Genomic DNA, 27,921 nt, shown 5'->3' with positions numbered 1-27,921 from the left:
GCCCTATTCAGCCTGGCCTTGAACACTGCCAGGGATGGGGCAGCCACAGCTTCTCTGGGCAACCTGTTCCAGTGCCTCACCTCCTTCATAGTGGAGAATTTCTTCCTTGTATCTAATCTATACCTACCCTCCTTCACTCTAAAGCCATTCTCCTTTTTCCTGTCACTACATGCCCTGGTCTGTCTTTTTCTTATAATTCCCTTTCACTTAACAAAAGGCTTCCTTATTGTCCCAAGGTGACAGCAAGGTCTCTAGGGGGCCTTCTCTTCTCTGGACTTAGTAACCCAAACTCTCAGCCTTTCTTCAGAGTAGAGGAGTTCCAGCACTGACCTTTCTCGTGGCCCTCCTGGATTCACTCCAACATGAGTGTCTTCATCTCTGTCTTGTGCTGGGGGCCCAAAGCTGAATGCTGTACTGCAGGTGGGGCCTCACCAGAGTGGAGCAGAGTGGGAGAATCACTTCCCTCAGCTTGCTGGTCACTCTTCTCTTGATGCAGCCCAGGATACAGTTGGCTTTCTGGGCTCCATGCACACATTGCTAGGTCATGTCCTGTTTTTCAGCCACCAGGATCCTCACGTCCTTCTAATCCAGGCCTCTCCAATCCCTTCATCTGCCAACCAGTACTGATCCTGGGTATTGCCCTGACCCAGGTGCAGGACCTTGCACTTGGCCTTGTTGAACTTCGTGAGCCTGCAATGGAGTAAAAAAATAAATTGCGAAATGGGTCATCCAGGATGTGCGTATTGCACAAGAAGCCAGAGTATTCTTTTAATTTTAGGAGAAAAACCATAGTTTAGCTATTAAAAAACATTCTATGAAACACTTTGCAGGGAAATTGTGGGAGAATCCAGCACTGCCAGCAGTAACATCCCCAGCAGTGTACACAGTGGAAGCAGGTTGCAGACAAGCAGGTCTTAGAAATTGCTTACTTTTGGCTAGAACTCTGCCTGCTGTTTTTATACATGAAGACGTCTTCTGTCTTGCTGAATATATTCAGGGCATTCATGAAATTGGCAATGAAAAAGAAAAAATCCAGGATATTTTTTTTATTCTTAGTTACATATGCTCAGTAATAATCACAAGAACTTTGCCAAGGGATTTACACATAATGTTGTTTAAATTCTGTTTTTGATGCACTTTCTATAACTATGTTGGGATTTATTTTTATATTGCCTATTAAGTCTCCTGTTATTCCTCTGTAGGTAAGAAATCTCTGCTACATGGTAAGCAGGAGAGAGAAACTGAAGTTGTCTCACAGTAAAGTACATGAACAGGTCTTCAATTTGCAAGTCCAGCTCATTAATCAGGAAATTGCTGCAGGTAATCATACAAATATAAAATTTTTACACATTCTGTCTTTATTTAAACTAAAAAACGTATTCTCTTTATGTTTGTGCTTAGTGTTTTTAACACTGTAAATCTGCCTTTAAAAACTTTGTTCAAGTACACAAAGTAGCAACACACACAGGACTAATTTCTTAAAATATGTACTTCGATATTTCTTGATTTTACGGCTGTTTGTGGTATATTCCTATTACTTACCAATCACTGTGGCATCCAGACGGCAGAAACAGCCTGGTGGTGATCTCTAGGTTTTTGCTTCCTTTGGCCTCTGGTTTATGGTTATTTCCCCACAGCAAGCTCTGCACTGCTCTTTGGTCCTCCAGCTGAGAAGGTTTTTTGCTTGCTGTCATGCTTGGTTCCTTCAGGCAAGAGAGAAGAGTGACTGATGGGAATCACTGTTCTCCTGTTGCTTCGCATGCTTGATGAGCAGTGCAAAGAGGCATTTCTTAGACTGCCATCTGCAGTTACTCTCCTTCCTTCAAAAAGAGTTTAAGTTCTCTGGTTTTAAGAGTGAATGGTAACGGGTTAGGAATGCTGATGTACCAGACCCCACTCTGCCCTTTGTTCTTATAGTGACCCTTTGAAATAAGGAGCACAACATTTGGAAAGAGGAAGAGTATACATTACAGTGCAGTTACTTTTTTTTAATTCTTTCAGGGTACATATTACACTTCTAATGAGTTAAGAGTGAAGTCTTTGAGGTTTTTTTGTTTGCTTGTCTTTTTTTCTCTACCTCCGAAACACAGATAGGTTTCATTAGTACTGACAAGGTGGGGTTTTTAAACTGTTCTAGATCAGACTGGGACTTTGTGAAGCAGCAGTATTCTAAAGCACTTTGGTTTTCTGTAACTGCATTTACAGTGCTGGGCTTGGAGGACAGAAGGCTCCAGGGAGACCTTAGAACAGTCTCCCAGTACCTAAAAGGGGTCTACAAGAAATCTGGAGAGGGACTTTTTACAAGGGCATGCAGTGACAGGACAAGGGGAAATGGCTTTAAACTGAATGAGCAGAGATTTAGATTAGATAGAAGGAAGAAGTTCTTCACTATGAGGCTGGTGAGACACTGGCACAGGTTGCCCAGAGAAGCTGTGGCTGCCCCATCCCTGGAAGTGTTCAGGGCTAGGCTGGATGGGGCTTTGAGCAACCTGGTCTAGTGGAAGGTGTCCTTGTGGCAGGGGAGTTGGAACTGGATAATCTCTAAAGTCCTTTCCAACCCAAACTATTCTGTGTTTTCATTAGAAATGTCTACTGAATTTATTTTATGACTTTTCAAGTACAAGTGCTTTTGTAATGCTTATTGGAAAAGCTTGATAGCTGCTCTGCAATGGATGCTGTATGCATATAATATAAGAAATACTAATATGTTGGGGTGAAAAGACTTTTACAGTGTAATGAATTGTATAATACAAAGCAGAGAGTTGAACCAAGTCCAAACTGAAACTCAGTTTGAAGCATTGTTTTTTCTCCATCCAAAACTGAGTATGAACCTTTTTTATAGTTTTGTTGGAACTACTTCAGTCATACCTCAAAACTGGTTCTATTCACTGGCTTAAAGCCCTTTAAAAAGGGCATGCTGTTGTTTTTAATGGAAATGCTAAAATGCTTACCTAAATTCTGAAATGGTGAATAATTTGGAACAATTTTCATCATCCCAGCTTCTTTTTAACGTCCTAAAATAATTTCACACTAATTGCTTGCAAATGCTTCTTATTGTTGAATGACCTTCTAATGGACTGTAAGACTTGTTACAGATAACAAAACAATTACTCTCTTCTAAAATAAGCTTTTTTTTAATTCTCTCCCCTTGTGTCTTTCTGCTGTAGGCCATACCCTGACAAGTGCACTAGAGAATACACTGTTCTACCCACCTCCCAGGATCACGCTGAAGTTAAAAATGCCCAAGTCAGCACTAGGAGATTGCAAAAATAACTCGCTGAAGCCTGGCAACAGACCGCTTTCTCCTGACAACAACAGCACTGTTTACGGCAAGCGGAGCGTGCCGATGTCAAAGGAATCATTTGAGATTAAAGCAAAATCTTATGCCAGGTATCAGCATGAGAGCAGAAGTAATGGGTTGCTGGCAGGGATTGGAAAGCCCCGGGGTGAGGCAAAGGATTCTGGCCCCACACAGATGCTGGAGTTTCACCGGGGCCAGCCGTCCGGGAAGCCTTTAGCGCTCCAGGCTGCTTTGCACGGACAGAGTTCCATTGGGAATGGGCGGGTGCAGCAGGATAACTCAAGGCTGGCAACAAAATCCAATGGCCTCATGGGTAGGGCTGGAGATGTGAACCAGAGAGACAGCTCCAGCCAGACCCCCTATGAACAAGAGTCCATGCTCACGGCTCACTTGGCCAGCCAGAGCAGTTTCAGGAAGTCCACCATAGAACATTTTAGTCGGTCCTTCAAAGAGGCTACCAACAGCCTCGTGAGGACCACAGAAGATCTCCGGTGCTGTGACAAGCCAACAAGAAGACTTGCAACAAAAGACCGTTTGTGGAACAAGCAGACGCTGGAAGGTGCTCCGTACCAGGACAACGATGGGTACTGTCCTGACTTAGAACTGAGTGACTCTGAAGCAGAAAGTGATGAAAACAAAGAGCAAGTGAGGTTAAGACGAGGTAGCTCAGAGAGAGAAAGCCCAAGTAAGGACTTTGGAAGAGATTGTCACAATAGAAACAAAAAGAACATGATTTCTCACAGTTCGGTACAAAGGTGATTAGAAGCCCCCACGGGGTAACTCAGCCTTTACATATTCCAGTGTACCAGTGCAAAGCTCAGCATCAAAAGGTTCCAGAAAATAGTCCAGGACCTACATTAGGAAGAGTTGCGATAGGGGATAGGGGAAGGGGAGAGAAATCAGTCATTCTGTTTAACTGTGAATTGGCTTGCAGTCTCCGCAAGGTTAACTCTGTTATTGCAAAGTCATGTGGAAATGGATGTGTTTTAATTAGAAGGTAACATCTGGGAGAGCACAAAGCAGTTACTCTTTGTGTAAATTCAGGGAACTGCTTCCCCCTTGCCAGTTTATGTGCCAGACAATGTGCTCGTGTTATGTCCATCTCGTAGTAGTGGGCAGGTATTAAAGTCCTTGTATTGCTCTGTGTTGCAAAAGAGTGCAGACAGAGACACTGAAACTGCATTCATGTGGCACGTTCAGTAAGGCTTTGATCCAGCAATGCACATGCAGATGCGTTGGGAAGTTAAGCATGTGAAAAGTCCTGCTGGTTTCCCCCTGGGAACATTTCTACTCCGATCTCTGAGCACATGCCAGTGTGCTCTGCTGGATCAGGCCCAAAGTGACTACTAAGTGATGATCCTGTTCTGCAGGAGGCTTTGAGCTGCAGTGGTGTGTGCAGGCTCCTTGCGGAGGGTGGAAGCAGGCGTCGCTTGTGCTGCCAAACTCGCTGACCTCTAGCCGTGCCCCTGTTCCCTGCTCTTGCTGAAGGTTGTGTTTCTCTTCACAATAATTTGCTTACTTTGTAAATATACAACTTCTAGTACTTCAGTTTTTTTTAATCTCTGTACATAGTTGCTTGTTGTGGGATGCACTTGTAAATATTTTACCCAGCTAACAAGTACAGATGGCTAATTTTGTGGATAGTGTTTACAAAAGTAGATGTACTACTTCAAAGAAAAATGCTATTTGACACTTACACTTAGGCAATCACCGGTGATGCCAGGTTCCTCTTGAAACTGAGATTTCATGTCCAGAGGTGTTTGTACCTGGTACTTTTTTTGCAGGCTCAAATTTTCAACCCTGGTTGCCTGAATGCAGGCACAGGAGCCTTACTTCTGGCATCGAGGTCTGTAAAATTTTAGCCAGTCATCATTTGGAGTACCTTTTTTTGTTGTTGTTGTTCTGAAAGTCTATCCTGTTATTAAACTGCTTTTCAACCTCTGGATCCGTTGCTGTTTCCCAAACTAACACTGTTTTGTCTGTCCTTCACAATTAACAGTTGTTAAGTAGCGATTAAACTTCAGCCAGGACTGGAGAAGCGAGAAGGGAAGGGAATTTTTTTCCATTTGTTTCAATGTCAGGGAATTTTTGTTCAAATGCATACAACCTTCTTGCTTTCCAGATGGTGTCCTGTCAATAGGCAAAGTAACTGCACTGTTTTTCTCTGAAATGCTGTACATTTCATAAATACGCCACATCCTCTGTCCCCACACTGCTGGCTGAAACGGGCCATAGGTTGTATAGGGCACGTCATCCACCTCCTTTCTGTTGAGGGTTTTGTGTAGAAACAAAAGGTGTTCCCCACTCAGCATGAAGATGACTATGCAGAATCCAAACCACAACCTGGTTTTCTTCATCATCTTAATTTATTGCTTTTAGCTTGGGAAATGGCAACGACACTTTCAGATTTGTTTTAGACTTTGAAATCTCCCTAGTTGCAATAGAACTAGCAGGTCAGGGGCTGCAGGACTTCTCAGTTGTTAAATAATAATTAAGAAGAAAGAAAAGCATACTTGGTAATTCTGCTCTGTTTGCTTCAAGCATCTTAATTTTTATAATTTCTTTTTCCACTTCCTGATTTTATGTATATTTGTGTAATTGATCTTTCTAGAGCTGTATCTTCAAAACGATTTCTTTTGGTGTAAATATGCAGTAGCATTTTAGGTTTCCACATATTTTATTTTAATGGGAAATGCTTTGTGTTCTAAGCCATGGGTCATTCAGAATAAGTAAACAAATGTTGCTCATTTGTATTCCAGTTCTGATTCTCTTAGTTCTCCTTCGATATTTATTAGTAATCCTTTCTCACTGGTCATGAAATTTTACAAAGCTTGCATTGGGAACACTGATCTAGGAGGTCGGCAAAGTGTTCCTCTTATTTTGTGGCTGGCAGCATATGACAGAGGGGAGGGAAAATGGTGCTTCAGCAAAACTCAGCATTTCTGCTCTTCTGGGGTAATTAATTCAGTTGTTTTCCAGTCTGGGCAATGGTTTTGCTAATTTTACATGATTTTAATAGATATATGAAGGAGCCCTTGGTTATGTAGTTCTCAAGTATTGTCCCCAAAGTGCATTTGCTAGTTTTTATTGTGTGTTCGGTGGCTAACTGTTTGAAGTATTACCTCTTAACCTTATTTGTCAAATTTTTTTTTTGTGTTTTTGCATTTTGTTTTATATATATAAATATATATATATTCAATTTTCCAAGATGGACTCGGTCTTTTTCAGATGTCCCCTTTTTACAAGTACTTTTTCATTAAATTATGAAACTGCTAACAGTATTTTCATTTGTTGTGATTTATTTAGGGCTTTACCCCCTGTGTCTGGCAGGTTGTTAAACTCATCAGTCCAAGAGCAGTTCTATGTCCAGCAGGAGTAAAGTATTTCTGCAGAGCTGGCAATACTTGTAACAAGTTAAGTATCAAAGAAAACCTTTCCCCTTCAGCCTCCCAGGGAAAGAGTCACTGAACCACTAATTTGCTGTGGATAGCAAATAGCCCAAGCCTGGCATTTGTTTCTGCCTAGCTGAGCAAATGTAACAGACCGTTTGCTGCCCTGGCCTCACTCTATTTTCTTATGCTGTGGTATGACTGTATTTCCCTGGTTGGACAAATTAAGTTACAGAGGAAGAGCCATAGCCAGGCCAGCTGTCTCATCCTTCTTCTTAAATGCTCACATGCATGCACAAATACCTAGCAGTCAGCTTTTGTCTCGTGCGTGCTGCAGACAAATCCATGCAAGCAAGTTCCTGGTTTGATGATTTATGCTGGTTCTCCATGGCCTTCAGCTGTAGTTCCCCTTGTTCCCACAGGCCGGTGCTGTGCTATACCTTGCTGGCAGAGAGGAGCTGCTCCCTATTGCCTGAGTGGGGAAGAAGGCAAAACCAAGGAGGAAGATGGAGAGAAAGGAGCAGGTTGTGTCTGCACAACTGATCCAACTGCATCCCTCCTGCTCTGTCTGGCTTAGTAGCTTGCAGTGTTCAAGAGGGATGAGGGATCTGCAGCCCATATGTTGGAAAGCAGCAGTGACCTTCCTGCCTGTGGTGGGTCAGTGGCTGAGCAGTGGCCCCAGGCAGGTGGGAGTGGAACTGGAAGTGGGTTGGGTGAAATGGAGCAAAGAGTCCCTTAGCTGCAAAGAAAACAGGAGACCAAAAAAGGGAAAATGCAGTAAAGGTGCATATAGAGGAAAGAGAAATAACAGCACTAGGAAGAATCAGTGAGTGTTGGATTGTCAGCTATTTTTCAGGACCAGGATTTCTCTTTCCCTTCCAAAGGCATCCTTGCAGCAGATTCCTGCAGTGGAGTTCTTACTGTGACTTTCTGACTGGCAGCGTCCCATTCCGTTTGCAAGTACAGCCTGCTTGTGGCTGTGATGTGGGAAAGACCGAGCCAAAGAAGGAAACTGGTATCCTCATTATTTTGGAAATGGCTGCTATTGGTTTGTAGAGTTTTTACAAGCAAGAAAGTGTGGTTAGTTGTTGACAGTCACTTGAGCCAAGCTCTCACAGGCACTGACAGAGGCTGTGTGGTGATTCCCAGCACCATCACTTCTGGATTTACATCTCTCTCCAAAGAGAAGTGTTCCTCAGCTGTAACTTGCATATATCACTTGTAGAATGTTTTCTTCGCACCATGAATCACAAACCATAGAAGGAGAAATTACAGATGTTTAACTAGTAAATATAAGCCTGAAACCTTCGCCTGATTTTGATGTGGTACCTCAGTGCTGACTAAGCCCAGACACACGGGCTGTACTGCAGACACGCGATGTGCATATGGTACCTGGGAGGGACTCGGTGTTCAAAGCCTGCCTCTGTGAGCTGCAGAGATAATCCATCACAACCTGTCATTTTGATCATTGTGAGTTTTGATGATCCCAGTACTCGGGAAGATTTAGTACGGCAGGGAACTGACACATCTATTAGGAAGACATGCTTTTGATGTGTATTAATGAGCAAAAGGAAGCTGCTTGCACAACCTGAGAGCTTGGCATGGAAGGGAATAATCCTGGGGAAAGGCAGAGATGTAGAACAATGGAGTGCCTCAGTGTGGCTTCTTCCGGAAGAAGTGAAGACTCACAGATTTCTGGGCTCTGGTTTCATGAGAGATGCCCTGCTGCTGCTGCTCTGACTCTTCCTCCATGCCAGCTTCATGGCTGAACAGAATTTTGCCCCTCCTGGCATGTATTCCTCTTGCAGAGACCTGGGAGCCTGGAGTAACTGCTCCCAGGATCCACTCCAAACCACATCAGCGCATCTGGTGGACTCTTCCAGCACAACTGCTGGACTCTTCCAGAGGGATGTGACACAAGTGGATTAAAGTGACTGCAAGCACAGCTTTCTGAAACAAAATTTTACATAGCAGTTGGGTAAGTTGCTTGAAAATAGCAGCTGTGCATGCCTGTTTCTGTTCCTCAAGTCAACCCTGGGCAGACAGCTTGAGTGAGTTTGTACGACTACCTCATTGTGTAAGGAGAAGCAGCCTCAGATAGTATTTTCCCTGCCTCTGTGTGTGCAGCTTCCAGATAATCTTTCTCTAGTAGGCTTCTTTTGGCTGGGACAACCTCATGGTTCCACCTTGTCCTGCCTTTTCTCTGGGACTCTTTTTGTTTCAGGCTGGGCTGACCTTCCCAGCCTTCCCATTGCTTTCTCAACAGCCCTAAAGCTGGCTATCCACCTCACCCGGGCTGCCTTATCTGAGACATTGTTTCAAATCTTGCAGTAGGCTCTGGAATGACATCTTAATGGTTTCTTTTGGCCTAGCCCTTCTCAAGACATTTTTCCTGGTTTCTGGTTTGTTTTTTTTCCACAGGTGCTGCCCTCTCCGCCCTCACTTTAGGGGGAAAAACACTGGGCAAGGCAGGGACACAAGGTGTATTTTGACTTATCTGAGTTCTGTAATAGCTCCAGAGATGTTCTGCTAGCCAAATTTGTGGGCCAGTGTCCTGAGGAAGAATTTAAAACTTAGCACAACAGCACTGTAGAAAGGAAGATGCCTTCAAGAAATCTTCTGGTCATCCAAAAGTCCTTGAGCTTGTGACTGATGTCATGCCCCTCTTATTTTCTGTGGTCTCAGAAACCACAAAGAATCCAAGTTTAGGTGCTGCTACTGGAGTGATACCTATAAAATGAAAATGTATGACATACCATTTGAGAAAATGGCTCTGGTTACACCTTTTTGGAAGTGCAAGCCCTAGTGAGGCAATGAGGTATCAGAGAGGGGAGGAAATCATTAAACTAGCCCATCCCCTTCATCTGAAATCACAGTGTCTGGCTGCATTCCTTTGGAGTTCCATCCCTCTTATCTCAGAAGCTTATCTTAGCTCAGTAGTTTTGGAACCTCTGTCCTGGCATAACTGGCATTTTTAGGCTCTGGTTGAATGGAGCCTGACCAAAGCACTTCCCCTCCCTAGAAGTGATGGCTCAGCCATTGTTCTGATATCTCCTCTGCAGTGGAGTAGAGGCACTGCCTCACCCTCTCCCTTCAGATTATTCCTTCTGCAACAAGCCAGCCATCTCTTCTGGCTTAAGGAAGCAGAGGCCAAAAGCTGGATGAGCCAGGTGATGTGCATATCCATAAGCAAGTTGCAGTTTATACTTAGTACGAATGGCTGATACAGAGAACAGGCTTCTCTCAAACTGGTTGAAATGCTAAATTAAGCTCAGAGCAGTCACCCCAGAACTGAAGTTTGCTTCTGATTTGGGCCTGAAGAAGGTGTGGTGTGCCTGAAAAGTGCAAACCCTGAAAGCACTATTGCTAAATTAGCTCCTCGAATGAAAGATGCTGGCTCCCTTGCACAGCGTTCGCTGTGGCTGTAATTTTGCAGCTGCTGTAGCACATATCAATGCTCTTTTTTTATCCTGAGGAAAGTAAAATGGAAATGCAGGTCACGTGGGGTATGAAGACCAGAAAAGTAAGGCATTAATGAAAAATGCCTTGGCCGTGCTCCACTGAAGAAGGCTTTCTGAAGCGCCCTGTTCCCCAGCTGCTCCTGGTGATGTACAGCGAGAATGGGATTTGCCATCTTTCTTCTTAGAAAAGACAAAGAAGTTGGAGGTGCATGTGTGGTGGTGTGAGGGGTGTTTGTGAAACACTTGAGAAGCCGGCTGCACTGGAAAAGGCAATACGTTTGATTATAGTACTGTGTTCTGGGGTGTGATATGCTTTTTCATGGCCACTGCATAAGAAATGAAGCTCAAAGAAGACTGTGTAATAAACTGCAATAAGTAGAGACAACTGTTGCTGGTTCTGTGATAGAAACTGCACTTTTAAAGGCTAAATGCTTCAATATGACTCCATAGTAATTTGGTGCAGTCCTTTTTAGAAAAGATTGCCTGGCTGAGATTCTTAATCCATGCTGCATTAACTTCTGTGCCTTGATGTAACATATAAATTAATCAGTGGGCACAAGTCTGCTGTTTAACGCTCTCAAGAGAGGACATTTGCAGAGCAGGAATACTTTGGCAAATGCATGAGTATTTAAATACAAGACTGTGATCATCCAGACTAGTAAACAGTTGAAGCATCTCAGCAGTTTGATCTCTCCTGCACCTACTTGTGGCTTACAAATAAATACAAGCTTGATCTGGACACCCAAGTGAGTTTCAAGAACTGTACTTAGCTGAAAACAAGTGTGTGGCAGTGCCAATTCCTGCTTCCCAGCCAACGGATTGCAGTGACTGATTTTTATTTCTCTCTGCTCTTGCTTGGTGTTGGGGTTTTTGATTTGGTGTGTTCTCTCCATCCTCCCAAATGCAGTATTATCTGCTGCACTTTGCTCAGCTGCAGAGGAGGCCTGACAGAGTCCCTTGGTGAGGTGCTGGGTCTTTAAGATACAGACATCTGATATATGGCATTTGCACTTTGTACCAGGCATGGATAAGGCCTACAGCCCTCCCACCTTTACACAGGGAGGACTAACATAGGAATAGAACAAGAAGGCTAAAGGTGAAAGAAAAAAGACAAAGAGGACTCTAAAGATGAAGAAACAAGAGGATCAGATTTACAAAGGGAGAAAAGAACAACTGCAACCTTCCAGGAACCAGCATAAACAAATCCCCATTTATAACCCCTGAAATCACCCAGCACCCATTCTTGCCTGCAGTCCTTACTGGGGGGGTGTGGGGGTGGAATTTTCCCTGCTTTGTGGCACACTGGGCCACTCTCCAGAACTGCTCAGCGTTTCCTGACTAGAGAGAAGGGTAATGGCTTGCTGCAGGCTGTGGGAGCCTGCAGGCTGGGTAAGGGCTGTGACTTCACCTTACAGGACCTCCTGCAGCATAGGTCTACTCTTACTGCTCCTCATGGCTGCCATAGTAAGATTCCCCTTTCCCTGCTCTCACAAAACAGGAGTAAGCGTGCAATGTACCCTACCATGTGGAATAAATGCTAAGCCACCAGCCACTTCCTTTGTGCTGCGTGTGCTCCTTGTTACTCGGATTTGGAGGCCACAGAATATATTGTGGCTGTAATGCAACAGAGGAAAGTTCCTGGTGGGGAAGCGTTGCAACACCACCTTCCACAACTGTTGTCTGTGCTCCTCTCTCCCATATTGAGCTTGTACTGGCAGAAGACCTCAGCTGATGCTCTTTGTGAAAGCACCCTGCCATGAATTCCTCCCTGTTCTACCTTCCAGCAAGCCTGGATTAACTGTTACAGAAAAGACAAAGCAGGAGTACTGCCCTGTGTAACTGGAGATCCAAGTTCAAAATACTTGGTACTTTGGAAGGAGACCAGAGTTTGTGTTGTAACCCAGCACTCGCAGAAGCTGTTAATTTTCTCCCAAGGTGTGTGCCATCCCACAGCTTGCTCTGGTGCCTCCAAACCATGCTGGCAAATGCCTAAGTCAGCAAGGAGCAGAGAGACTGGCGCCAGGTGGGTTGAGAGTGTGAGTATCTCTTGCTTGCTGAATTCAGTAAGCTGTTGCACTGACCACATGTCCCAAATGCAAATGGCCTTATAGCGTGCAAGGACAAGGGGAGAGCAACAAATGCGGCCGAGCTTTGTAAGAATTGGCAGTTGTACTTTGTTGTACTTCATGAATTCTCAGCATGCATTCTGGGGTTTTTTAGTTAACGTCTGGATCTTCTTCCCTTATTGAAAAACATATGAGAGAAAGAGAACTGTTAGCACTTTTTCTCAGGATGTTAGTTTTCTGTGTTGGCAGTCATTAATAATTTGCTTGCCCTGAGTCCAGGATGAAATCCTGCTGTTTGTTGTACATCACCACAGTGGGGACAGAAAGAGTGTGAAGCACTGAAGCAACGCTATGCAAGCCTGACACAGTAAAAGCCTAACTGCTTGGTTAATGTAGTACAGTGGTGTAGTAGTCCATTGAGGTGAGCCTGCATAAAAAATATGTTGGTAAGGCCAGGTAGCCCATACACTTTCCAAATATACCACTAAAAGAAAAAAACCCATGACCAAATGAAGCCTGGGCTGTGAACAGCTGCTGTATGAATAAAGGTAACCCAGTAAAAACACTTGGCAGGAGATAATTGCTAATAGGAATGTGCCTGATAAGGAACAAGTAAGACCCGTAACAGAAGCTCTGAGGGGACTGCCTGGTGTGCAGTGGAATGAAGTGCCAGCTGGAAACAAGAGTCTGGGTGGGGGGAAAGGGGTTTGGAGCAGCCACGTTGATCCTGGGGGATATGGCGGTGAGCCAGCTTGGTGCCCCCTGGGTTGCCAGAAGACACACAAGACATGGAGCAGTGAGACCTAAGTCACTTTTGTATCATGGATCCTTGTGGCGATGACCGAATTCAAGTCAAAAGGCAATCTGTTGGGATGCTAAAGAGGAGAGCTGGCATTTAGAAAACACGCTTTGCTTTGTGACTGGGAGCCACAGTGGCACGAACACAGGCAAGTGCAATGGATAACTGCAGGTGGAAATTTCGGTGCTAGCCATCTGTTTGTTTCCTTGCTTTGGAAGTAATTGAAGCTATACAGCAAGAGGAGCAAAAGAGGGCAGGACATGACACGTGGAAGGTCCTGGATTTCTGGAAACGCTGCAGGATCTGTGGAAGATGGTCCGTGGTGCTGGGAGTCGGGGCCAAGGCTCAGCAGCCACCTAAGCCAAGCAAGGCGAAGGCACACACAGACCAGGCCTCCGGGGAGTGGAGAAACTTTTCCACTGCGGGGAGAAATCTCCTCTCCCTTTTCCTCCCTGCAGCTGTTGGAGGGTGAAGCCGGACCTCACCTGAACAGCCCGCTCCCGGCGCCGGCCTTGCAGCACCCCGCGGAAACCTCCCCGAGCCACCAGGCCGGGCCCTGCGCGGTGGCCCCCCCCCCATCTTCCCCGGGGCAGGACTGCCCGGGAGGCCCGCCCCTGGCCGGAACACCCGAGGCCCCCCCTCAGCGCCGAGGAGCGTGGCCGCCTCCCCGTTATAAGAGCGGCGGGGGCTGTCCGGGGCCTTTGGCTGCGCTCCCTGAATCAGGTAAGGCAGGCGGGGCAGGCGTGCGTGTGGTGCTCTGTTGCCATTGCTTCATTCTCTCGTGTGTGTGGATACACTGAGGCGTTTGTGTGGTTAAATCACACAGCCCCACGCAGCGGCAGAGGTGCGCCGGAGCAGTGCGGCGTGCAGGGGAGGGACTGCCGGCTGATGGGCCTTCCCCGGCCGAGCCCGGCGCCCCCCAGTTGGGATTTGTCTCTGTTTTATTACCCAGACACCCCCTTGTTTTGCATTATTGTTTGCAAACTCGCCGTGATGCATTACAGTCCGCGCGGCATCGCCCCGCGGGGTGTCCGGCTGGGTGTCCCGCGGGATACAGGCGCGCTCTGCCGCCGGGCCGGGCCGGGCCGGGCCGGGCCGGGCAGCGCCGTGCTCTCCTCAGTAGCGGGGAGGGGAGCGCACGTTGTTGGCCATGTGAAAGTCGTTCAGTAGCACGGAGCGGGCGATCGGCGCAGGCAGCACGGATAAGCTCTCTCGGTGTGTACAGGTGAAGCCTCTCTATGCTTGAAGCACGCCTCTAAACACTGATTTTCAGCACCTGGAAGTGGATTTCATATGCTCTTGCTGTTGACAGAGGCGTGTAGAATGGAATGGTTTTCTCTACAGGCATGTCAGCCGTTAAGATCGAGTGCGTGGCCAGCGAGGGCTACAGGATTGGGGAGTCACCCGTCTGGGATGAGAAGGAAAGCGCGCTCCTCTGCGTGGACATCACGGGTAGAAAGGTGTGCCGCTGGAGCTCGGTCACCAAGGAGGTGCAGGCCATCTCTGTGGGTAAGGAATGGCTAAAAACCCCTCTGCTCATTGCAACAGTTGTGTCTTCTGCCTTGGTCCTCTGTCCCGGCCCAATGTGGCCAGGGTACCTGTTGGTGATGCATCTACATTCCTCAAAAGCTGCTCAACTTCTAGACATCTTTCCCTAAAACCTGACTTTCCTAGGCCAAGGAGGACACTGGGGCTTGTGCTGTACACAGACAGTAGATACTGGCCAGACAGTCCTGAGCACTCCTCTTACGATTTTGGGTTAATGTTTGATCAACTTCTGTTTCCTGTGACTTGTTCACAATCTCTTTCGTTCAAAGAATCACAGAACGGTTTGGGTTGAAAGGGACCTTAAAGATCATAAAATTCTACCTCCTGCCATGGGCAGGGGCACCTTCCACTAGACCAGGTTCCTCAAAGCCCCATCCAGCCTGGCCTTGAACACTGGCAGGGATGGGGCAGCCACAGCTTCTCTGGGCAACCTGCTCCAGTGTCTCACCACCTGCATAGTAAAGAACTTCTTCCTAATATCTAATCTAAATCTTCCTGCATTGTCCCAGAGATAAAGGTCTGCTGTTGATATCTGTGGGGGGTTTGTTACTGAATGAGCAATGCCCATAATGCTTTCTTTATTGGAAGAAAATTTCCTGTACCTGTTTAAGAAGACATTTTTGTAGGGTAGCAGTGTCACCACCTAGTCTCGATAGCTGAAGTATTTAATCAAGAAAGGAAGAAATATGCTAATTCTTGTGAAGAGTTGCAGATGTACTTTTCTGTGTAACTATGTAAGTATTTGTCTTTCAGAAGCCAGATCCTTAAACGGTTTAAGTGCTTGTATTTATTACTTTCTCATGTTCAGTAACACTTGGTGAAAATCACTTTTGCTCACCTATAAGCTGTTCGCATCATTCACAATGAATTTATTGGGACTTACCTGCCTTTCACATTACTGTAGTTACCAGTTTTGAGATGGAAGAAGGCTTGATACTAAGTTTGGAAGCATTCCTTCCCAGACTTAGTTCTTCTTAGCTGAGGGGGAGTGCTTCTCCCTGCCTCCACATACCCAACTTGGACCTAGTCTCAAAGGTGTAATCTTTTACATATGGCCTCGTTGGAGATGTAGAAGGGGTAGTAACTGAAGTAGTTTGGGGTTTTTTTTCTACTTCCTTCTGTTTCCTCTGTTTTGTAACAAAATAGTTACAGTTAACGGCTGTGCCTTTGGGAGTACCATGATTAAAAGAAAAAAAAAAACCCAAACCCAACCAGCAAACACCCAAAGAGTATCATATGATTTAAATAGCGGGTTGATGTCCAAAGTGGCAGCTGAGGGGGAAATTACTCATTACTGAAGTTTATAGAGAATTACAACAACCCCACACTTAGCAGCGACTTCAAATGCCCTTTTCAGCTCCACAGGGAAAACACCACTACATGCATAATTGTGCCTGGGGTGGGGGGAACTTTATGGTCAATTTTTTATTTGGCATAAGATGGTGTTGCAAATAAATTGGTTCCTGTGGATGCTGCTTAACGAAGCCCTCTGGGGTGGCTGCGGATTGAGCTGTGTGCAAGGCCGATACGCTCACTTCTGCAGTGAACTGTGGGGTGGCTGTGTCTGTCTCACTAGCCTTATATTCCCCTTTCCACTGGGGGGGCTTTGTTGGGAGATATGGGGCTGTTCTTGTGGCTACAGGGGCACCTGTGCCTACCTCCAGGGACAGGCAGGTAGGGGTGTACAGGCTGCTGTGCTTAGGGCTGCTCCCTCAGGTTGGAAGGAAGGGAGGCCCTGGGGGCTGCCTGGGTGGAGGGGCTCATGTGAGCTATAGCCCAGGGTGTTTCACTGGGAGAACAAATGGAGAGCTGCTTACCAAGGAGAGGTGTTCCCATGCTCCCCCAGCAGAGCCCCTGCTGCTAGTGCAGGCAGAAAAGTGCTTTTACCGGCAATTGGAAGAGCAGCAAAATTACTTCCTTTGGTGGGTGCCACAAAGGGCTGAGGAACTCTGCCAGCCTCTCTTGTGTTGGCACGGTAAGTAGAAGTGGCACCTGTTTGCCCACTGTAGGTAAGCCCAGACCATCAGCTTCATTAGTGTGGTCGCACACCTCCAGGTGAAGGAGTTGCTAGAGTCGAGCTTGCAATTAGGTGTGCATCTCTGGTGTTGGGGACATAGCATTTGGATTGCTTGCACGGTGGTACCGCTGCCGGGACTGCAAAGGGAAGGAGCATCCTGAGCCAAGAGCAAGCAGCCAGAAAGGAGCAGCTCCTCTTGGCAGCAGGGATGGCTGGTAATGTTTATAAGTGTTTGTGAAGCTATTACCTAATTATACCTCTGCAAAGCTATAAATACAGAAAATGTTTTATTTTTAAATTAAAAAGTTGCCAATTACTCCCATGTGTATTAAATACTATGCCGGACTTTATTGCCCTGTTTAATGTTGTTATTCCTTATGTTACGCCTGATTGCAGGTTTTTACAGAAATGTTATCCACACTCATTTTGGTGCTTTTTCACTAATTCCTTTATAATAACCTGCAATTGAGGTCTTACTGCATAACAGCACAAATGAGTGTAAAATAACCATGGAGCATTTATTAACTTTCGGTTTTGCTTTGACTCGTGGAAAGCTCTGCCACTCCTGGGTGTGTTTCTGGTGCTGCTGACGGCGTGTCTGAACTGCACAGCAGCGTGGTGCAGAGGGGTGGCTCTCCTGTCCAGTGTGACCTGTCCCAGTGCAGAGATAGTCTCTGTCTCCATGAGTTACAGCTCAATGCTGCTGTAGAGCTGATTTACCCAGGAGCTGTGCTAAACAAACACAGTTGCTTCAGTGCTCTTGTGGCAATTGATTTTTCTGTTGAGAAGGGGGAAGCCTAGGCAGTAAGCTGCTGTAAAAAGCTTACATGCCTGTATCTTTTTATTGAATTATTTGCTTATTTCTTAAAGCACCTCAGAACCAGGTGCTGGTAATGATTATTGCTCCTGGATGCTATGGTAATACTCGAGTTCCTGGTGTTTGTATGTCCCAGACTGGTGATTTTCTTCATAGCAACTTTCTGTATGCATTAAGTATGCCCTCTTCAAGTGGAAGAATCTATTTCAGTGCATTTAAACACCAGTTTTGTTGGTAGAAAAGTAGTTTGTTTCTCTTGCCTGTGGTCTTACTGAGTCTAGTGTAACTAGACTGGCATGTCTAAAGTGGGCAGAAAACAAATGCCTCTCCATAGCACATCCCTCTTTTCCATTTCACCCTGTTTCTAGATGCTCCCGTGAGCTCCGTGGCTCTCCGGAAATCTGGCGGTTATGTCATCACTCTGGGAACAAGGTTTGCTGCTTTGAAATGGAACGAGCAGCTGGTAACCACCATTACTCACGTGGACAAGGATAAACCAAACAACCGATTCAATGATGGGAAAGTAGATCCTGCAGGGAGGTATTTTGCAGGTAAGCTGCAGGTGGTTCTTTCCTTCTGCTGCTCTGTGAGGTTTTGGTGATGAATCACCAAACAGCAATCAGTTTTGGATGCAGCACGTGTTGATTCATAGTTAAATGGTGGAGGTGGATTTTTTGTTGTTGCTGTCTTCAACCAGGGTTTATCCCATTTACATGGGGATAATCCAGGTGACATCTAATCAGGGGGACACCATTTAATCAGGGGGTGGGCCTGGATGATCTCCAGGGGAGCTCACCAGCCTCAGCTGTCCTGTGATCCTGTCCCCCTGTTTTGTAAAAACCATTGTGTCTATCTGCCATGTAATTGGGTCCCCAGACTTACCTTAACTTGCATTTACCCAAACTCCAAGAGCCAGTCTTAGCTGCCAACTTTGAGCCATAAAGGTGAAATTTGTTTTTGGAGAAGCTTTGGTAAGACTTATTCTGAGGGAGGAGTAAATCTTTTTCCCAGTCTCTGTTAAACAAGATGTGAAGATTTGTGGGAAGTTAAATGCTGACCACACCTTTCTTAATATTTGAACGACTGAATAAGGCATTTTGCAGGAATCATGCTGCATACCGTTTCTGCCACAGTTAAACAGAAAAACAAAGGCTGTGTTTCGACATCTGCTGCTGAAAGCAGGCACTTTTGAAACCTACCTTTCTGTTTTGCTTTCACTCAGTTTCTTCCCCAAATTTCTGAAGCCCTTCTACATGGGCAACGTGGTCATTGTCATAGCAAGGGGGTGCCACCAAACCCAAACCTGCTTTCACTCTGAACTTATTTCAGTCTAAACCTGCTTTCTCCCCTTTGGCTCTGCACAGGGACAATGGCTGAGGAGATTCGTCCTGCTGTGCTGGAAAGAAACCAGGGCTCTCTGTATTCCCTCCTCTCTGATCTCTCAGTGGTGAAGCACTTTGATCAGGTGGACATTTCTAATGGGCTGGACTGGTCGCTGGATCACAAAACCTTCTTTTACATTGACAGCTTGTCATACTCAGTGGATGCCTTTGATTATGACCTCCAAACTGGAAAAATCGGTATGAATTGTTGCATTCTACAATAGTTGCTTGCACCTAATGATGGGGATGTTTGTTTGCATTCTGGTTATTATGCAGAGGTGGTCAGAGCTTTGGGAGTGCTCCTACAGAAACCTCTTTAGAACAAAGCAACAGAAGTCATATTAACATCCGTCTGAGCCTGAGTAAGGTCAAACTAATCAGATGCTGTTGGTAATATTATAAAGTATTTAAATTGTGTGGCAGAGTTTGAGCAGTAATGTGGACTGCTGTTATTAAACACGATGCATATCTGATCTTCTTGTCTGAAAAAGGCAATGTTTCTTGTATGGCTAGGTTTCTGTGGCTCCATGCTTCTTATTACTGACAGCATAGGCAAAGTATCAGAAACCTTGTAGTCCTGTACAGAAACTTTGCTAGCCTCTCTGGAGGCTTTTTCCACCCTGTTTTTTGTTTTTTTTTTTTAAATATAAGCTCTTAAATGAAGATTCTGCAGATAGAGCCAAGCAGCAACTCAAAACTTCTTCATTTATTTAAGACAAAACAACCCTTTAAGGGCTTCTACAAGCTTGGGCAAAAGACAAAAATTGAGTGACTTGGACTAATAGTTTGCTTTTGAGTACATGGACTGCAGTATTTTGCTTTAAAAGAACCCAGTCAATATGATATTTAGCTTTGAAACAGTGAATTTAAAGTCATTCTAGGTGTAGCATCTTGTCCCATCTTCTCTGCTATAGCTCCCAACTGGATTTTCCTTTAGGAAACAGGGTGGTTCTTCTCTCTCTCACCCCTGCTCACTCACTCTCTTTCTGTGGGCAGTCTGACAATCCCCAGGAGGCAAAGGAAACTCATTAAAAATATTTCTGCATGCAAGAAACATTGAAGTTGTCAGAGCATAAAATAAACAATGTTGGGAAATTGGTTTTCATTTTCTTTAATAACAGTGGATAAAAGTCCAGGTAAGAGTTGTTTGGGCCTCGCTTGACAGTATGCCTTTGAAGTTGATGCTTTTTCTAACTCTGTGTTTATATAAACTCTCAGTTTATATATCTGAAGGTCAGTTTTGTGTTGGAACAGTGATTATTGGCACGTTCCAGCAATCTGTTTGAAAAGTCTCCAGTTTTCTGACTGGAAGTGGCCCATACTTTTAACGATCCAAACTGCTATTAGAACAAGGAATTAATTTTCTGAATATACATATATAACATTAATTTATTCAGTTCATCATTTAGTATTAAAAGTAGGGAGCATGAGTGCTGCACTAGAAAAGAATACCAGAAAACCAAGATTATACTTTCAATGGGAAGAAGCTGATCCACAGGCTTTCATGCTGAGAAACAACTGGCTCAGGGAAACAAACAGGGCAGCAGACACAATCTATTTCTTATGAAAACACACAGCTTTTGAAACTCACAGTGTAATTAACTGCTGGGCTGCAGTTTTGATAAAAGTTTTAACAACTGTTTCAGTTTTGTTGTTTTTTTCGACCCTGCAGGCAACCGTAGGAGTATATACAAACTGGAAAAAGAGGAGAGCATTCCTGATGGGATGTGCATTGATACAGAAGGCAAGCTCTGGGTAGCTTGTTATGATGGTGGGAGAGTGATTCGTCTTGATCCTGAGACAGGTAAGTCCTTGCAGAGGGTGGGCTGGAATTCTGTATGAGAGAAAAAGAGAAACAAGCACAAAGAGGTGGGTTTTTTCCCCTCACAGAAATGGTATATTAAACAGATTAATGTTCCTGCTCTCAAAAGTTAGCTTTGTACATAAGACTCCTTTGTTCCAGCCTCTGCTGTGTTGGAAAAGGTAAAGTTGCTGAGGAGATTATTGTTGTACTTGTGAATTGTTTGAGTTAGCATCCTCTTACAGCTTCCAAGCTTAAGGTCAGTGTTTACCTCACTGATAAATTATGAGCCCTGGAAAACCAAAGATGACTTAAACCATTTTTTGGCTTCTTTCTTCAGCATAGCATATTATTTTGGGCAGCCTACTGAGATTAATACAAGTCCCATGAGACACTGATACCAGCAACGTTGTTTTATTGTTGAAAATTATTTGCACAATGAACTTTGCAATTGAGATGATAAAAAAAATGTTTAATGAATTCCATGGCATTTTACCATTCCCACAGTAATGTCTTGGGTGTGCCCATTGTCTGAACCTGTCATTCATTGCTGCCCTCATTTGGGCTTTGGTGGTCTGCCAGGCATGATTTAGTCTGGGTCAAAAACACGTGAGCCTCTCTGATTCACTGTTTCTACCTTTTTCCTCCATGGCCCTCACCTTCTTCCTTTTTTTCACTTGTTTTCCTTTTTGTCCTCCCTTTTGGAAGTATTTTCTTAAATGAAAGCTAAAGAGAATAGTGTCCATAAGCAGAAGTCAGAGAGAGACTAAGAATATTGGCAGCAGAGTACATATCCCTAATGCACTCCCACTCTTACTGTGTTCAGAGTAGAGTCTTTAGGAGCTGGATGTGATTTGGATGTGTCAGTAGGTGCCAGTGATTTTCTCTTCCTATGTAGAACACCCAGCACCCGCAGCAAACAGTACCAAAAACATTAGCAAGAAGTTTCTCAGGTTAAGTGTCCATGTCAAAAAGAGCTTTCTTTGTGAATATCTCATGCTTATCTGCCCTCTCCACAGGGACAGTAATATGTAAAATCTGCAAACTGACGAATTCTGAGTGAATTGGAACTACTTAGGGAGATAACCCAGACGGGTTTGAAGAGAGCTCCATGAAAGCCTCTCTTTTAACGCACAATAGCTATTAAGTGTGACTTGAATGACCGTCAGACAGTTGCAGTTACATCCACTGATAAAAAGCTCATCTAAAGCATGGAGGGATTTTCAGGTTTCACTGATAGCAAAGCTTATACTGTGTTTTTAGGAGGATGGGTGAGGAAACTTGTTTGGTTTGCATCTTTTCTAAGAGAAGGTTTTGAGGTTCAGGGAGAAGCAGCTTTTCAGGTCTAAGCTTCTTTAGCCCAGACAGCTGCTGCCTTGAGATTCAGGATGTGCTACAGGGAAAGACCGTGATGACTGATCCAACTGGGTTTGCAAAGGGCTGCAAAGGGATGTCTAACTTGTATATTGCCAAGTCTTGTCATACCTTCTGGTCATGTAGTGACCTAGTTTTATGTAGTCTTGTCTTCTTATTAGGAATTAAATATTTGACAGCTCTTCATAATGAATGTATTCTTATGTCCTTTGATTGTATAGGGTCTAAAAGATTCACTGAGTTTCTCCCTTCTACGTACCAGGCCTAGATGAATACTTAGGTAGATTTTAGAGCGTCCAGGTGCACATTTTCTTGTACCTCAGGAGACAATGCTCATCTCAGACCTTTGTAAACAATATCTTCCAGGCTGTTACACTGAGACCACTCTGCAAGTGCAGTCAAGGTATCCCCGCTTGTCTTTGGGGCTCTTGCCTCTTCTCCTGCAATGCATGTTTTTTGCCTTTGAATACCCTTCACACTCATTTTCTCCCAGACTTGGTGTCAGCCAGTTTCTAGGGTGGCCTCTGGAGCACTTTTTATGTAGTCATGTAACCCATGCAACCATGTTATGCTTCAATTGACAGCTGCTTGGATAACGACAAAGTGTTGGTTGAGCAAGTTGGCAGGAGCCTTGTCTTGGGACTCATATTGCTCCTTGTCACTCCCAGGCAACAGACAGAGCACTTCTCTCCCAGTTTTTCTAGATATTTTGAAAAATCTGCTCTTCTCAGGAGAAAAAAAAGAGCAGTTAACCAGACAGGCAAATGATCTCTGGCAACCTAAATGCTCTTACAAAGTGGGTTTGACTTTTACTTTGGCCACTGTGGGTCTAAAAGTGTGCCAAATAAGGTTATTGTACAGCATCAGGAATCCCAGACTGCTCAAACTTTCCAGGCTTTTTCACCCCTCTGTACTTGCTATTTTCTTACATTTATTTTGGGCTTAAAACAGACTTGTAAAGTACCCAGTCCTCATCAGAGCTGCTGATGAAGCCAAGAGAATTCTGCTTATCCCTCTGTTGTATATTCTGCATGTACTGGTTACATCCATACTAGCAAGTAAAATGGATCAGGCAATGCCCGTTAGTCCTGCACCATACGGCATATGATGAGGGATGTTTTACAAGGGCGTGTAGTAATAGGACAAGGGGGAATGACTTTTAATTAGAACAGGGTAGAATTTAGATGAGATACTAGGAAGAAATTCTTCACTATAAGAGCAGTGAGGCACTGTCACAGGTTGCCCAGAGAAGTTGTGTATGGTGTATGCTTCATCCCTGGCAGTGCTCAAGGCCAGGTTGGATGGGGGTTGAAGCAGCCTGGTCTAGTGGAAGGTGTCCTTGCCTGTGGCAGAGGGTTGGAACTGGATGGTCTTTAAGGTCCCTTCCAACCCAAACTATTCTGTGATTCTATATTGTAGCTTATTTTGGACAGCCAGGCTGTCTTCCCACACCAAAGCAGAGCCCAAACTGTCTCTGGGGAGCAGTATATCCATCTAGGTGGGCCAAAAGGGTGCCAGGACTGCACCAACGGCTTAAATGTGGCCTTGATTTTACCTGTGCTTATGACCCACTTAGTGTCATGGTACATGTGAAGCTGCTTAGTCTGTGCTTTTGTCAGGTCATTGCAGCGCTGCTACATCATCGCAAGGGAGAAAAGCACAGCTTGGTGATGAGGCAGAAGGGTTGATAAACACATCCTTGGAAATGGTGGCCCCACTCTGAAGCTGACCAAAAACTTCTCACAGGTGTTAAGTGGGCCAAACTTTCCACTTTTTCTTTTCCCTTGTAGGATTCCTGAGTTACTCTCCTGCTGTTGCAACTCATCGCTAAACATTTATTTACTGTAAAGGGACCAGGCCTTTACACATGCAGTTGTGGGGCAGGGAAGTTACATGTTTTGTAAGGAGAAGCTATTCTATGACAGCCTTCTGGTTAAGGCTGGATCAGTCCAATTACTACCGTCATTATGCTGGTAGCTGTTTGTTAGTATAATAAATGAGTAATATCATTTAGGCAGGGGGGTTGGAACTAGATGATCTTAAGGTCCTTTCCAAGCCTAATTGTTCTATGATTCTATGATAGCTCTAGTTTCTTCCAAGCTTCAGACTTGTCCCATGATCCCTATTTTATTCAAGCTTGTTTTGAAAGGCTATTGGAATTTCAGGAAAAACTTCAATGAATCAATCTTCCTTAACTGCAGGCAGTAGAGGTATAGCACGAGGTATGCCTCAATAGAGCTGCATGAGGTCTGTCTGCTCCAGGCTTCCTTTGTAGTTATAAGTAGAAAAGTCATCAGCTCTAGGGCATGATTCATGTGACCTGTTGTAGGGAGGAATTATATCCCATTTCCATTGACTGCATGGGCAGCCAAGATGATGAGCTGAGATACACGTCTGTGCTGTGGCTGTTAGCATTTCCTTAGGGGACAAGCTGAAATTGGGGCAAGGAATATCTGTTTGTAATAAGTGAGACTGAAACTTGTCAAATAATACATCGTCAACAACAGAAAATCCACTTCTGTGGTATACAGAAGCTTGGTTTCTCCTGTCATGGTGCTCATCAGTGTGCTGAAACACAGCATAGGACCTGCTCCTGCCCTGGTACCTGCTTTTGTGGAACACCTGGCTCCATGCTGGTTATTTGCAAAATTTGTATAAGTTTCTTGTCCTAAGCTGACAAATGGGAGCACAATGCATTGTTTCCTTCAGGAAAAAGACTGCAGACAGTGAAACTTCCTGTTGACAAGACAACTTCCTGCTGTTTCGGAGGAAAGGATTATTCAGAAATGTATGTGACTTCTGCCAGTGACGGGATGGATAAAGAGTGGCTTTCACGGCAGCCGCAGGCTGGTGGGATTTTCAAGGTGAATGATACTTTTTCCTATTATTTTAGAAGGCCATTTTTTCCTTCCTGCATTCATGTAGCAAACCAGTTGGAGTGGTGGGAAGCAGGAAAAGGGGTGGTCATTGGAACTTCATTCACATATGTTAAGCTATTGTTTGCATTTTTGGTTCCTGTTGCAGGACTAAGAAGTTAAATTTACTTAGAGATTTGAAATACTTCTGGGTTTTGTAACGTTGTGACATTTGTAACAATGCTGATACTGCAATTTTTTTATGCTGTCACCTCTTTCTAGTTCTCCCCTTCCCAATACAGTTTGGGTTTTCTACTTATTATGGAAAGAATGTGTAAATACTCTGTGTCTCAATCAGTGGCAGATAAAAGCATCTGCTTTTATTTACCTTCTAGTTAGCTATAACTAAGTTATCTCTTTACAAATTTGTCACCTTGGGACTTGTTTGAAATCTGTAACCTGTAACCAGTATGTGTGCATACTGAAGGCTATATTGCAAACTGCAGAATTAAGGCTTAGTGGTATCTGGAAAGAGGCTTTTGGGGACTGGACTCTCATCTGTGATTATTGAGCTTCACAGAAAGAGCACAGGTTGCACAGGTTGAAGTTCCTGGCTGTGACGAGCTGCTGTGTACAAAATACAGTAGGATGTGGAGTCAGAGGACAGAGTCCTTTTCTAAATTAGAGCATGTCCAGTTGTGAAAGAAAATCAAGTGTCTGATAGTGGTGAATTGTTGCACTGATCTTGTTTTTTTCTCTCTGTTTTAATAGATAACAGGGCTAGGGGTGAAAGGAGTCCCGCCGTTTCCATTTGCAGGTTAAATATACACTCTTCAGGATGGATGGAGAGGACTGATTTAAGCAAGAGAAGTGGGAAGGTTTTATTCTAAACTCAAGTATTCTGGTTCAGCGTCTTCTGCTTTGAAACCACAACACAATTATGATATCAGGAAAGGATTAAGAACTACTGAAATACACAGAATATTTTAAAACTGATCTCCCCCTTGCCCTTAAACTCTATTACTTTTAATATTTGACGGTGCTTTTTCTGTTGCGTTAAAAAGATTCTCACCCTAATAAATTACTGAATATTGTAACTTTCTTTTATGATTAAATAATGTTTTAATATATTTTATTTTTCTTGTTTATTCTCTTGTCTCCTAAGTTCCCTATAAAATATCCATTTGTGGTCTTACCACCACTTTAACAAGAACTTCATTTGTTCCATGATATTCTCAACAGCTGAATCACTAATACCTATTGCTATGCATCTACAGCTTCCTTTTCACATTATGTTTTTAAGGCCTCAGGTGTGGTTGTGTTTAAATTAACTCTGATGGGCTGGAGCCAGTCATCATCTCTCCCCCACTGCATGTCACTATGTTGTTCGTTTTGTTAAATATAAACCCAGACTTTTGGGATGAAGAACCCTATCTTTACCCATCCTCTGAAGATCTCAGCCTGTTCTGGCTTGATCCATGATGACAGGAAGGTGTCAGGTATTCTTGGTCATTTGTGTTTAGAAGAAAACACCACCTGCACATACCTGTCACTGAACAATATTCCTCCAGAGCAAAAGGGGGCTGCATGCCCAAATGACAACTGCTTCAATGTATGTGTTTGAAAGGGAAGTTTTATTGTAGTTTCTTCACAGCACCAGTTGCAAATGGCAAGATTATTGTTTTTTTTGCTGGTAACATCAGGCCTGTATGTGCTGAAACAACTGTGATGAAGCTCATCTGGTTTTTAAACTGCAGATTTTGCTGCTGTCGTGTTTGTTACACATTCCCATATTTGTGCACCTCCACCTGCAGGTGGAATAGCTATCCATCCCACCCTGCTGTGTGTAGGCAACCCACCAAGTGACCGCCAAGAGACCCTGTGGCTGTGAGTCTTCTCTGCAGGTACCTCCAAGAATTGGTACATCATGGTTTTCTGCTATGTCTCAGAAACCTGTTGGAGTTAGTTTCTCTCTGTGGGATCTGCTTGTGTCTGCTGTGCCTCCTGAGCATCGCCCCTGCACCACAGCGTTACACTGGGGCTGTGGTGCCACTTCGAATCGAGGGTTCAAATGTAACTTTGTGGAAGTCACCATTTTTCCTCTTTAAAGCACAGAGGTTTGTGGCCAAGTGCAAGGTCCTACACCTGGGCTGGGGCAATGCCAAGCACAAGTAGAGGCTGGGTGGAGAAGGGATTCAGAGCAGCCCTGAGGAGAAGGAGTTGGGGTGCTGATTGAGAAGCTCAACATGAACAGGCAATGTGCACTTGCAGCCCAGTAAGCCAACTGTATCCTGGGCTGCAGCAAAAGAAATGTGATCAGCAGGCTGAGGGGGAGGTCTTGTGAGACCCCACCTGCAGTACTGCATCCAGCTCTGGGAACCCCAACATAAGAAGGATGTGGACCTGCTTGAGTGAGTCCTGAGGAGGGCATGAAGATGATCCAAGGTCTAGAGCACCTCTCCTATGAAGAGAGACAGAGAGTTGGATTTGTTCAGCCTGGAGAAGAGAATTCTCTGGAGGTAACTTATAGTAGCCTTCTGGTACCTAAAGGAGAACTACAAGAAACCTGGAGAGGGGCTTTTTACAAGGGCATGTAGTGACAGGAAAAGGGGGAATGGCTTTGAACTGGCAGCAGATTTAGATTAGGTATTAAGGCACTGGAATGGGTTGCCCAGAGAAGTTATGGCTGCCCCCATCGCTGACAGTGTGTGTCTTTGTGCCTGTGAGCGTGGGAACAGGTACAATAAGCTTCTGCAGACACTTCGCAAGTAAATACCACCTCCCCTCTGTAGGATCACCCACTGGGCTTCACTACACTGGTTTCACAGGCACCCCATGAGCAGGAAGAGCCAACTCTGCCAGGAGAGTTGTATTTTTAATGCTACTGAAAACACCCCGGGAGCGCGCCTCACCGCAGCCTGCAGTGCAGAGGCCTTGGCTGCCTCCTGCACCCCAGCCCCAAGGGGCCCAAACAGGTGCTGCCAGCATATTTTGACTCAAGTCCCATGATGGGGCACCGGATCAGTCCCGAACTGGAGCTGAGTGGTTGCCGGTTCCCTCAATTAGGAAGGCTTCCTGACTTTAGTTTAATCCCTTGCTTATTAATGAAGC

At 44.7% G+C, this 27,921-nt stretch overlaps 2 protein-coding genes across 11 annotated transcripts in view; both read left to right on the top strand.

Moving 5' to 3' along the window:
* The window catches only part of JADE3 (jade family PHD finger 3), a 67,964-nt gene extending 61,382 nt beyond the window's left edge, over positions 1–6,582 (top strand). For all 10 annotated transcript variants that reach the window (XM_061377814.1, XM_061377813.1, XM_061377822.1 and 7 more), the window contains 2 exons: positions 1,203–1,320; positions 3,168–6,582. In XM_061377814.1, coding sequence (XP_061233798.1) covers positions 1,203–1,320; positions 3,168–4,060 — 1,011 coding nt within the window. In that variant the 3' untranslated portion in view covers positions 4,061–6,582. The remainder of the gene's footprint in view (positions 1–1,202; positions 1,321–3,167) is intronic.
* Positions 6,583–13,690: 7,108 nt separating this feature from the next.
* LOC133225317 (regucalcin) lies at positions 13,691–25,945 on the top strand. The gene is made up of 7 exons (XM_061377572.1): positions 13,691–13,739; positions 14,361–14,525; positions 17,767–17,949; positions 18,763–18,978; positions 20,453–20,584; positions 24,665–24,819; positions 25,582–25,945. The coding sequence occupies exons 2-7, from the start codon at positions 14,363–14,365 to the stop codon at positions 25,630–25,632; spliced, it is 900 nt and encodes a 299-aa protein (XP_061233556.1). The 5' UTR covers positions 13,691–13,739; positions 14,361–14,362; the 3' UTR covers positions 25,633–25,945.
* Positions 25,946–27,921: the final 1,976 nt, after the last annotated feature.

The sequence above is a fragment of the Neopsephotus bourkii genome, unplaced genomic scaffold, assembly GCF_033783945.1.
Source record: "Neopsephotus bourkii isolate Nb327-2 ecotype Australia unplaced genomic scaffold, CSIRO-AGI_Nbou_v1 NB_1760, whole genome shotgun sequence".
NCBI lineage: Eukaryota > Metazoa > Chordata > Aves > Psittaciformes > Psittacidae > Neopsephotus > Neopsephotus bourkii.
The sequence above is the reverse complement of the archived record's forward strand: the minus strand, read 5'-3'. Positions and strand labels throughout refer to the sequence as shown.

Bases quoted from the DNA above. Each gene is read 5' to 3' on its own strand.
- LOC133225317 (XM_061377572.1), top strand. From the start codon at position 14,363: ATGTCAGCCGTTAAGATCGAGTGCGTGGCCAGCGAGGGCTACAGGATT. The intron at 17,950-18,762 runs GTAAGCTGCAGG...GGCTCTGCACAG, and splicing joins TGCAGGGAGGTATTTTGCAG to GGACAATGGCTGAGGAGATT. The intron at 24,820-25,581 runs GTGAATGATACT...CTGTTTTAATAG, and splicing joins AGGCTGGTGGGATTTTCAAG to ATAACAGGGCTAGGGGTGAA.